This window comes from Phascolarctos cinereus, unplaced genomic scaffold (assembly GCF_003287225.1).
Source record: "Phascolarctos cinereus isolate Bilbo 61053 unplaced genomic scaffold, phaCin_HiC Scaffold_2;HRSCAF=192, whole genome shotgun sequence".
Classification (NCBI taxonomy): domain Eukaryota; kingdom Metazoa; phylum Chordata; class Mammalia; order Diprotodontia; family Phascolarctidae; genus Phascolarctos; species Phascolarctos cinereus.
Window position 1 is genome coordinate 238,696,689 of NW_027555625.1, and position 12,498 is coordinate 238,709,186.

Below are 12,498 nucleotides of genomic sequence, written 5' to 3' on the forward strand. Positions count from 1 at the left end.
GAGGGTGGGGAATTTGAGCTAGGCCTTAAAAAGATAAAGAAATAATCCAGAAAGCAAGGAAAGTATGACTTAATCAAGTCTTAAAGGGGAAAAGCACTGACTCTGGAGTGAGAGGATTTGAGTTCAAAGCCTGCTTTTCACACTTATTCCATGAAAAACCTTAAGAAAGTCATTTAACTTCAGTTTTCTCATCTGTAAAATAAGAGGCCTGAGTTAGATGTCATCTCATTTCCTTTCCAGTTCTAGATCTGGTTCTATGTCTCTAAGTACAAGAGCAAAAGAGGAAATAGACACAGGAGAGAAAGAATAACTACCAAGTAACTGGCTTTTTTCAATCTAGACTCCTTTTCTCCTTCCCTATGTCTATGTCCCTGACAAGGCTTAGCATATGTAGGTTGTGGGCTTAATGACATGTGAAAGGAATAGAAGTCTGGCTGGACATCAGAAACAAGTGAGGGGAAAGAAAGGGCCATGAGAAATTGAAGACCTGCCAAAGGAAGAAAATAAGGAAGAAAACCACTTCATAGTAAGAAGGTCAAATCTGGGATCCAAAGCACCTTGGTTCACATTTTTAGCTAATTTTGGATTCAGTAGTCATGAATTGAGTTTGCATCAAGTTTGGTGGATGCTTTGATGTATCAAGCATCTTAAGACATTTTCTCAATGTTTACACCATCTCCTCTGCCTCAATGAAGCAATCCACTACATTTGGAAGATACGTAAAGATAAATCCTCATGCAATGCAATGGCATAAATAACATCCTGATTAACTTTGCCAAAGATAATTCTAATTTAAACAGAGTTGTTGGACAGACTAACTTGTCAAAGGAGAATAGCACAGGCTGCTCTGACCTTTTCAAACAAAGTTAATTGCTTAGGTTTTTAAGGTTACAGAGTTGAAATTTTGCCATATATTGATTCAGTGGTGAAAATTTTTCTCATCATTCCTCCTTTCCCCTGGGGGGAAACAAGAAAGTTTTCTGATGCTTTCCCCTTACCAAGACAATGGCAGTAACAGTCAGAAACCCTTGAGTTTAGGTTAATTTCATTAGCTACACAATTTTGCTCCTAAGGTAGAGATCATCTTGATGTATCTTGTCCCTCAGTTGTCCCCAATCAGTTTAAGGCATTTTTATTTCATAGACTTTTTAGAGCTGTATGCTAAATGAAAGCTGATCTAGTCCAATCACCTCATTTTACAGATGGGGAAACTGAAGGCCAGGCAAGTTTAGTGACTTGCCCAAGATCACACAAGAAGCTAGTGGCATATTCAGGATTTGAACCCAGGTTTTTGGCTTCCAAATCTGGCACTCTTCCATCATATAGCCTCCCTTATACTTCAATGCTTCAAGGATCCTTGAGTCCATTACAGTGGGTTTTCCTTCTACCAATGCAGACCACAGCCCTTCTATCTCGCTAATAGGTGATCTTCCTAGGTAACTTGGTCCAAAAACTATTTCTCACCAGAAAATGAGGATTCTCCTTGAACTTAACTAGACAGGGCCCTAGATAAGAAACACATAGCCCCATGGTCACCTTTCAATGATGCATTAGAGTAAAACAAGTTCAGGATAGAGTTTTAAACCTGTTAAAAATGACTACAAATAAAATAACTATGAATATATAGAAAGGACTCTTTAGTTATTTTAATATTGATATCCCTTAAAATAGAATAGATGTCTCTACTCACAAATAATTGTCTTTTTTAGTCTGGACTGAAAATTCATCATATTCATTTTCTTTATGGACTCTCACATCAGACAATTGTACTTTGCTTGCTTCCATATTAGTTTTCCCATTCTCATCATTGAAGCCAAGAGGATACAGGGTCAGCTGTCTTTCATGGAGCTGTACCAAGCACCTGAGATGAGAAAAGAAATAGCTGAAGAGAAAGGTGTGGTTTTTTTTCTTTCCACATATAACTTCTTCCAACTCTGATGATTCTCACTCTCCCAGGACATTTCCAGGAGCTGCTCAGTGGATATTGCCAAAGAGACCAGGTCAAAGTTGTCAGAAGAGCCAGTTTTCTCACTGTGGGACTCGTGAAACACATTGCAAAAATCAAGCATTTGTTCAGGGGGAACTAAAGGCTTTTCTCAGTACCTCTTGGATAATAACCAAATTCTCTGCTTCACCAAAAGACACAATCTCAGAGCATCACTCCAAAGTGGTGGTTGCTTATTGAACGGCCAGATCTATGCTTGCATACCTTTCTAATGAAGACTTTCAACACTTAACAATGCCTGGAAGTAATTCCACATACAAACATAGGTGCATCTGTGCATCTGTCAGGAGATGAAGGGCATGACCTCACTCCACAGTTGTTAATTGTATATAGAACACTTTACTAATCCAAGAGAACCCTGAGGCACAGGATGTGGTTAACAACTGACTGGCATCCACCTACTTAGAACCAACCCTCCTTTCGAGTCTTGCCTACTCTCTCCATGCCATACAATATCCCCTCCATGACTTGAATTGTCAGTACCTCCCCCAACAGAGAACATAAAACTTGGAAGAAATTAAAACAGACCCTCCTTTGGAAATGGTCCCCAACTCTGGCTTAAGCCAATTATATTAATTTGAGACTGAGAATTTATTCCCTCAACCCACCATGAGTCTTTTGTTCCAGCTAGAAAAATAAGTGCAGAGCAGCTATACAAAGACTGTCATCATATTCTAATTTGAAAGAAAATATTGCAGGCATACACTTCACAGAAAGTTATATCAAAGCATTCCCTCTATGGATTTTAATGGCAGCTAGAATGCAACCTTTGTTCCGTGGGCATAAAAGATATCATCCAGAAAACGTATGATCCAAAAGGAAAATGTGCTGGTCATGGAGCCAGAGAGAGGGATGACAGATGGAAAGCCCAAGTGTTTTGCTGCTGTCCAAAGAATATTAAGAGGATTTAGAGAAGACTTCCATGGCATTGAATAGCTACTTGATGGAAGATTTCAGAGAGGACAGAGACAAAAATCACACGTGTTAAAAAGGCTTGGATGGGTTGCAATCTGTACCATAGAAGTTAATACTTACATGGATGTGACCACAGGTGCATTGATATACTGGAATACAATACAATCTAACCCAGTGAATTGACAGGTGGCAGGATAATGCTAATTGTTCATTTTCATAGTTGATCAAAATATACTTAAAATATTTAGAATATACTTAGAATGTTAACATGCAAGCTTCTTGCATGCAGAGATTGTTTCATTCATTTGAATTTGTATCCCCAGAACAATGCCTGGCAGAGAATAGGTACTTAAATATTTGTCAATTAATTGATTGTACGAGCTAAGATTTCAACTTATTCTCATACTGCACTGTGTTCCTAACTGGCTGCTGTTGTGGCCAGTTTTTTTTTTTATAAGGGTAGTTCAAGAGTACACTGGACCATTGACTTATTATAGACAACAATATAGTATTTACACTGAGAAGGAAGGAAGTTCAAAACTTTTTTCAAAGCCATCACCTTCGCCTAAGGAATGACCAGTTTGGGGCAACATGAACAACTGCAGAGTGAGCTATTGTGGCCTCACGGTGTAAAAGCTAAAACAAGGAAGGGAAACAAGAAGCCCTGAGTAGAAATCCAGTTCTCACCCTTCCACCTGGTGAGACCTCAGGCAAGTCACTTAATTCAATTCACTGAGGGCCTGCCATGTGATGATGGGAACTACACTATACTCTGGGTATGCAGAAACAGTAAGGTTTCGGGGAGTTTAAACATTCTACTGGATAACAAAATATTAAATTCAAATTAAAACTAATCCAAAGTTTCACCATATACCCTGCAAACTGACAATGATGACCAAAAAAAAGGGGGAAAAAAAGATGAAACTGCTCTCACATGTTATGGTTTGTCCTTTGTTCTCAAAGATGACCATAACGTTAAGAAGATGATGCCATGACTTGCAAGTGAATTGGATTTAAGTGAGGGAGGGCTGTGCAAAGTTTCTCATATGTAAAATGGAAAGGAAAGAAATAAGCATTTATTAATATTTGCTAGTCAAGCATTGTGCTAAGCATTTTACAATTATTATTTCATTTGATCCTCACAACAACCCTGTGAAATAGGTTCTATTATTATTCCCATTTTACAGTTGAAGAAATTGAGCTAGACAGAGGTTAAGTGATTTGCCTGGCATCGCACAGCTAATTAAGTATCTGAACCTAGATTTGAACTCAAGCCTTCCAGACTCCAGGCCCAGCACTCTATCCACTGTGTAACCTAGCTGGGGTTAGATAAAATTTATGCTACCTATGTCAGAGGGTGGTTATGGGGAAAACATTTTATAAAACTTAAAGTTCAGTGGGAATATGATCGATACTATCATTATTTTAAAATGGGACATTACAATTACATTAGTATGTAAGACTATTTTTTTTCCTATGGCTGAAACTAGCCCTTAATATGGGTTCAAGAGTGGCTCATACATCCAAACATTTCCCTATTCACTCAACTCGCCTTAGGCCATTCCTGTAACTGGAAAGAAAAAAAATCTATACAATTATAGACAGGAGCTAAGTGGTAATAAAGTTGGTATTCAAAGTTTAATAAGAGAAAACCTCAGTGCTTTCATACTTGACCCATTTAGCAGCTTCCAGACCATTCTGCTCCAATTCCAGCAAGCCTTCATGTACAGCTCCATCCTGCTGGTCAATCTGTGCCAAAGCAGATTCTGCAGATTTCCACAGGATCTTATCCAAAAGGTGCACCAGCTACACATGAGCAAGAAAAGAGGGGGACAAATTTTGCCAAGCTGTCTCAGGATGCAAAATTACACATTTAAGAGAAATACAATGCATTTTTATTTGCCCCCAAAGCAGGCTTCAATGAAAAGGACATGTCTGGAAGTCAAAACAGCATTGGGCTTGTTGAAAGAGCCAGGAACCAAGCTTGCTGAGTATATGAAGGCAAGATTGTCTCTCTGTCTTGTGTTTTTAGGTGCAGACTTACGGGTGGATTATTGTCATTCAGTCACGGTTAATTTCTTACAAAAGGCCACTTGCTGTCTGTGTTTAATATCATGCAGGAATTGATATTCAGGTTGGATGAGCAATTAACTTACTGTCTCAAACTTCTATGATCTGTAAATTTGAACTAGTATCTCAGCTCAGATAAGAAATCCTATAACAGTCTCCAGTTATCTATGCAGGATTAGGATTTACAAGGATCTGGGCACTGATTAAGTGTTCAATGAACATTGGTTACAGAGTCAAAAGGCAGTTTGGGGAGAATGTGATATAGCTCAAAGAGTGGTGAATTTGTAAACTTGTGTTCAAATTTTAGCTTTGCCATTTATCACTTTTATGACCCTAGAGAAGTCATTTTACCTCTATAGTCCTCAGTTCCCAAATTTATAAAATTATAAAAGGTTCCTTCTGACTCTAAATCTAACAATGCTAAAAGTTAGGTGTATTTTATGAACATGGGATGGGGCAGATTCCCTATAAATTTGAATTATTCTTTTTTAGATGTTTGGGCAACTGATATCTTTTGTATTTTTTAAAATTATTCCTTTTCTACATTTCATTAGATTGTGAAGTTCTTGAGGTTAAGGACTCTAATTTGCCTCTTTCTTCATTCCTAGCACTTAGCACAGTGCCTAACATATAGTAGGTGCATAATAAAGGTTTATTGACTGACTTTAAGAAGTGAGAGGTGGGACACCTGGTTAGTCAGCTAACTATTAACTTAGTAAGAATGTGGCTAGCAAACCAAAAGCCCACTAGTAAACAGGAAGCTTCCTGATTAGCTGAGACTGAGCTTAGGATTGTGTAACAGAAAAATGAGCTTCATCCAGAGCATTCAGGTGGGCAAAACCTGGAATGGGACTGTATTTCTGGACAGAGCAGAGGCTCTATTCCCAGTTTATATCTTAATATAGAGCCTGTAAAATGTTAGCCAGAAAATAGGTAAGTTTAAGTGCTATCCAGTCCATAATGGGTAATGTTGTTTATTCTGTCAATTACCTGCAATTTTGTTCATGATATTTCTCCATATTATTCTTTTTTCCTCTCTGAATAAACCATAGGAAAGATACCCTTTGGTCTTGAAATGTGAAGTGACAGGGATAAGAAGGGGAATTCAATTCAATAAACACTTATTAAGTACCTCTGATATGCGGGATGCTATTAGGTTAAAAAAAAATTTCAGTAATCTCTGCCCTCAAGGACCTTATGGTCTAATAGGGGTGGACATACTAACACAAAGAAATATGATATAAGATAGAATGTGATAATGATGGGAAAATCCAAGCAAACTGTTCTGAGAAATCTGAGGAGGGGGATGGGAAATGCTTTCATCTGATGTGTTCAAGGAAAGCTTTCCGACTTAAGCCTCAAAACAAAGGAGGTACTTCAACAGATTTAATGAGTGATAGGAGGGAAAGTCTCTTCCAAGCTTGGCTAAAAGCATGAGAAAAAGCACAGACAAGGAAGAGGGCAGAATAAGAATGAGGGCTAGACAGTGGTCCAGTTTGACTGATACATCCTATATATGAAGAGGAATCATATGAGGTAAGTCTGTAAAGAGAGTCTAGAGACAGATCGTATAGGACCTCAAGAGCCAGGGTCAGGAGTTTAAACTGTATTCTATAGAAATGAGCCACTGAGGAGAGGCGTGTCATAGCCAGCACAGTCAGTGTGGCAAAGAGATTATTCAGGCAACAGTGTGAATGATGGCTTCCCGAGGCAATAGATTCAAGACAGGAAGAGCAGTTAAGGAGATTCTTAGAATAACCTGGGAGTGGAGGGAAAGCACTCCTGTGGAGGATATTGTAGAAGTAAAAAATGACACTTGGCAACTGCTTGGGAAAGATAAACGGATTAGAACCAAGCACCAAGATACAGAAGCAGCAAAAGGGAGACAAGAACATAGGCATGGCTATAAGCATAACTGGGGTAAGATGATCAGGGCTTAGACCTAGAGTGCTGGATTAGAAAGCATAAAATTAAATTGGTATTAGAAGCATTTGTAGTCCTTCATCAGGCAGAAACAACATAGCTTAGCACCTAGTGAGGGAAAAAAAAATAATCAGCTAAAATAAGAGGCTACCAAATAATGACATATTCTCTCCCACTCTTCCATTCTCACCCACATATACTCAGCTGAGAGTATACTTCCTACTGGTTTTTTCTGGATGTGGTTTATGGAATTTTCCCCAAGCACAAAATTTCTAGTTACAGATCTGGTTATGACAACTCTTTGCCCCACAAAAAGCCAAAGCTGCCCAAGAACCATAAAGGTCACAAGGCTCAAAACTTCAAGTTGAGATTTTGTGGTTGTCATTCAGTCATGTTGGACAAGTTGGGATTTGGAGATGATTTGGATGAATTCTTAGTCAAATTCCTGGGGAGTAGGGGGGCTGATGTGATAAAGCAAGACCACAGCCTAGAGTTTTTGCCTTCACTGTGCTGAGAAAAAAAAACAAAAGAGCAAGTTCTAACAAGTATTTTGTTTTAATTGTGTGACATTGATTGGTGTTCTATATGAGTGCTGGCCAAAGGTGCTACTGGGCTCTGAACACTCTCAAAATATATTTTCTCTACCTTTAATTGAAGTATGAAAAAATGCCTTTTTCTCCATTTACCATAACGAGACTAGGCAGAAACATACCATTTCATCTCGGGACTAAACCAATTATTCTTCTTTGTTAATTACCATACCCAAAGGTAATAGAACTTGAGTTCAATAGAATCTGGAGTTCTAGAGTTCTGGACTTTAAAAAATGTTCCAAGATAAGACTTCCCAAGTACATGAAATAATTTATTTAGCCAGAACATATTCAAACTTACTTTCCTTTTGTCTTCTAGGGATGTTGCCTCTAGTACATAATCCTGGTGCCCATGAAATGCAATGTTAAACCGGGTCCCCTCTCCACTTTCCCAGTACTTGATTTGGCAAAATGGGAACTGTTTTCTGATGATACCATTCTCAATGTTAAAAATGGTTTTGGTGTTTAAATCAATCTGAAAAATAAAGCATTGGTATTGTTAGTTCCAAATCTATGCTCTTTGCTCCTGTGTATATCACTGTTATTAAAACAATGCCCTAGCTAGATCCTGACTAAGGAGTAGCTTCTGTTAGGGTAAAAGGTTAAAATCAAGCAGTATAACCATTTTCATCATGGGTCTACTTGGCTGTGTTAATTTTAGTCATGATGCCCAATGAATGGAGTCAGTGCTTCCCTTATCCAGGTTTGATAAATGTGTGTCCATTTTTCATTTTGAAGTGTTATTTCCTTTTTTGCAATTTGCCATGTGCCTTTTTATCCCCTATTGAAAATATCCCATCAATAAAATCTACAGGCGATCATAATTCTGTGTAACCTTAGGAGAATCCCTAAAGCTCTCTGGGCCTTAGTTGCCTCATCTTTAAAATGGGTATCATATAATACCAGAACTTGACTAAACAACTTTGTTATCAAAGTTTTGTTTTTCTATTTTTCAATAGTAGAGGAGTGGGAAGAAAAGAAAATCTATTTTTGTTCACTGAAAAAAATAAAATTTAAAATAAAATGGGAAGCAGAAGAATATAGCAGAAAAACCATTGGCTTTAGAGTCAGACAACCTGGGTTCAAATCCTCCCTCTACTCATATAACCTCCCTCAGCCTCAGTTTCCTCATCTGTAAAATAAGGAGATTGGACTAGATGGTCTGTGGTCACTTCTACCTCTAGGTCTATGATCCTATGATATCTTACTTGCCTAAAACAGAAGACTAGGTTGAGCATGGTACAATGGGGAGAAAATTATACTGAAAGTCAGGAGATATGGGTTCAAATTCCTTTCTGTCATAAATTAGAATTGTTACCTTAGGCAAGTCACTAGCACTCTCTGGGCCTCAGTTTCTTCATCTGTAAAATGAAGGGGATAAACAATATATCCTAAGAAGGAATCTAGTGATAGTTTCAGATATTCAGAACTAGAATGGACTTTATAGATCACCAAGTCCAATCCCCTCATTTTAAAGAGGAAACAGCCCAAAAATCACAAAGGAAGTTCAATGGCAGAGCCAAGATTCAAACCCAGATGTTTTGACTCCAAATTCTCTGCCCTTTCCATTATATCACATTGACCTCTCCAGTTCTAATATTCTATAAACCTTTCAAAGTCCCTTTCAGTTTTAAGACATTATTTTATGTATACTTAGAAGATGGGAAGATGACCCCCTTTAGAGAAAAGTGAATGACCAAAGAGTGGGCAAGAAAAATACTGTTAATATCTTCATTCCCTCCCACACGATGGGAAACTGAAGGATGTGCTATTTATGGGTCTTCCTTTGACTTTAATTCAGTAATACTTCAACAGAATCCAAGAAGCATATGTACTTTTACTTTGTGAATGTTGAGTAAAGCTGACATTGGGGAAGAATTTGAAAATAGCCTGTATTTACATAGAAAATGGAGGAGTTTGTTATCCCATGACAACCCTATGATATAATTAGGGCATATATCATTATTCTCATGTTATGGATAAGGAAACTGATTTTCATAGAGGTGAACTGACTTCACCTCCTTGGAGACTTCAAGCAAAGGCTGGATGACCACTTCTCAGATATGTTGTAGACAATATTATTGTTCAGATGTGGGTTGGAATAGATGATGCTTGAGATTCTTTCCAGCTCAGAAACTCTGGGATTCTTTGATTCATCCACAATCACATAGCTAAGCTTTTTATTGATGTCTTTGGGGTCTTTTTTTAAACACCATTATTTTCCCCATTGTCTTTCCCCTTCTTCCCCCTCCCAAAGAGCCATCCCACATAGCAAATAGTATTTTTTAAGACAAATAAGAAAAGGAAAAATAATCACCATAACTGATCAATATATTGAAAAAGTCTACACATATGTGCTATACACAATACTTGTGGACCTCTCACCTCTGCACTGCTGGAAGTGTGAGAGATGGGGATGTGAGGGGAGGTATCTTCTCATATCTCTTTTTTCCAGCCCTGCTTGTTCTTCATAATTTTGCAGCATTCAGTTTTGATTACTCTGTGGTTGTTGGGGTTTTTTTTTCTGTTTACATTGTACTAGTCACTGCATATATTTTCTTGACTCTGCTTACTTCACTCTGCATCAGTTCCTATAGATCTTTCCTTGCTTTTCTGCATTTATCACATTCATCATTTCTTTCATAGCACAGAAATATTTCACTACGTTCATGTGCCCCAATTTGTTTAAGAATTCTTTAATCAATGAACATCTACTTTGTTTAGGACTTATTTTCTAACCCAAGTCTTCCAACTCCAAGTCTGGTGTTCTTTCCATTACCCCATACTGACTCATTTTAGTCTTGTTTTTGTTAGTAAGGCACTCAAGATAGTTCTATATCACACCACTGCTGGGAGAATTTTTATGCTGAGCTTTAATTAAAAGCACTGTTCTGAAGTCAAATTAATTTTCCTAGGCAATTTCTTTTTCTTTAAGTATACATTTGTGGTATGTTGTTAAATTTCTAGCCTTCTAAAACCATGTTCTTTTTCATCATCTAATTATTAAGGGATCAATTTGAAGGGAAACTGAGACAACACAGTTCCCTAGTTAAAATAATTAGTTTACTATAAGGCCTAGAGAAGACAGGAAAAAAGAGGGAAGTGTAGATGAGTTCCTTTCATTATGTATTTAAGCATTCAAGCTGCAGGGTATGCAGTCTAGTTTAAATTTTAAGAGAGGAAAGTAAACATTAAAAGGGCCAAATTTTTTATTAATTTATTGCTTATTTATTTAATGCTGCCGATGTGTATTGAGCTATGCACGAAGTAAAATGAATTAAAATAGGTCCTGATTTAAAACAACTGACAACCTCAAAATCTATTACCTACATATATCTATATATCTATATGCAAATGGGATGCTTATCTTACTATACTGTAAAAGATCCATTATTCTATCTGCATGAGTATTCCTTTGGTCAACAGATAGAAACCCTCCATGACTTTGCAACCATTCTGTAAATAAGCTTCTCTGCCCAATTTAGCTAACCTAGCCTTTGGAAAGTCAAAAGTCTTTCACTGGGTTTGTGCTCAGAGCCCTTCTAGCTTCAGGCAGATTGGCATAATGGATAGAATACTGAACTTGGAGCCAGGAAGATCAAGATTCAAATCCTCCCATAGAAATTGGCTGTGTAACCTTGGGCAAATCATGTAACCTCTCTGGGGCTCAGTTTCCTCATCTGTAAGATGAGGAGGTTGTACTTGATGACCTGTAAGTTTCCTTCTAGCTCTAAATTTATGATCCCATAATCCTATGCTCTTATGACCTTCCAGATCTAATTAGAAGCCATGCCTTTATTTCTTATTTTATTCCCCTCATGAGACCGAATCTTGATCAAAGAACCAATGTTTGTCCTGAGCAGCGCTCATGTTATGTGCTTGATCCTGTCTTGGTGTGGAATATAGAAGAAATGCCAATGAGGCAGCATGGTCAGACTAGGCCCCTTCCCCTGGGTTTAAAAGGTAGAAGGCAGGAGGCAAGGCACAAGGAAAGAAGGGATGGGCTAGTGGGAGACATCTAGACAAGCAACTAATATGATTAAGAAATCCAAAAGGTTAACCACTTAGCACCAAAGGAATCTTACCAATCTGTGTGTGCATTTTTATACAAATTTGTTATGTTTGCCTAGGCTCTCCTTACCCCAGATTGGGTGTGTTCAAAAAAAGGCTCCTACCTCTATTGTCTTCTTTTGACTATAAAACAGTAGAAGAACCAGCATACAAGAGCCACTTGAGTCAGGCTGCAATCCTGGTAGATCTCTCGTCTTCTAGGGAATGCTACAGATCAGGGCAAAGAGGTTCCAGGTGGCTCTGGCACAGATTGGCACATGCTCTTGCTTTATCCTATTTCAATATCAATGGCATTTATCTACATAAGGTCCCTTTTGAGCATGACTGTGTTTCTCTTCCTCAGATCCAAACAGACATGAACTGCCAGACTCTGCTGTCATTGTCTTCAAGAATCCAGGGGTCAGATGTATAACATGGGGAGGCGTAGAAACAGGACTTTTGTGGCTTGAACTGGCTAGATCATAGGATCACAGTTTAAGAGACCTAGCACTGGAAGGTACCCTAAAGATTATCTAGTTCAGAGATGTCAAACTCAAGACCTGCAGGCCAAATGTGGCTCCAAAACTCCGAGAGTGGCCAAAATTAGATCAAAATGTAATTATGAAATGTTTAACAAAACATTTATTAATAAACATTTAATATCACATAGGTGATCTTAATTTGTGGTTTTCTAAGTTAATATGTGGCCCACAGCGATTCATTTCTATTTGAGTTTAACACCACAAATACTCCTCATTTTACATAATAGGAAATCGAGGCATAGAGAGGCTGTGACTCGCCCATCATTACACAGGTAGTAAGTGGCAGAGCCAAGATTCAAACTCAGGTCCTGAAACTACAAGTTCAGGGGCAGCTAGGTGGTGCAGTGGATAGAGTACCAGCCCTGAAGTCAGGAGGACCTGAGTTCAAAGCTGGCCTCAGACC

The 12,498-nt window shown here is 38.1% G+C and overlaps 1 protein-coding gene across 1 annotated transcript in view; it reads right to left on the minus strand.

The window, feature by feature from the left end:
- Positions 1 to 12,498, minus strand: part of LOC110206425 (uncharacterized) — a 119,235-nt gene that overhangs the window by 48,687 nt on the left and 58,050 nt on the right. Inside the window, 3 exon segments of the mRNA XM_078149161.1 lie at positions 1,691 to 1,861; positions 4,590 to 4,726; positions 7,805 to 7,978. Of these exon segments, the coding sequence (XP_078005287.1) occupies positions 1,691 to 1,861; positions 4,590 to 4,726; positions 7,805 to 7,978 (482 nt within the window).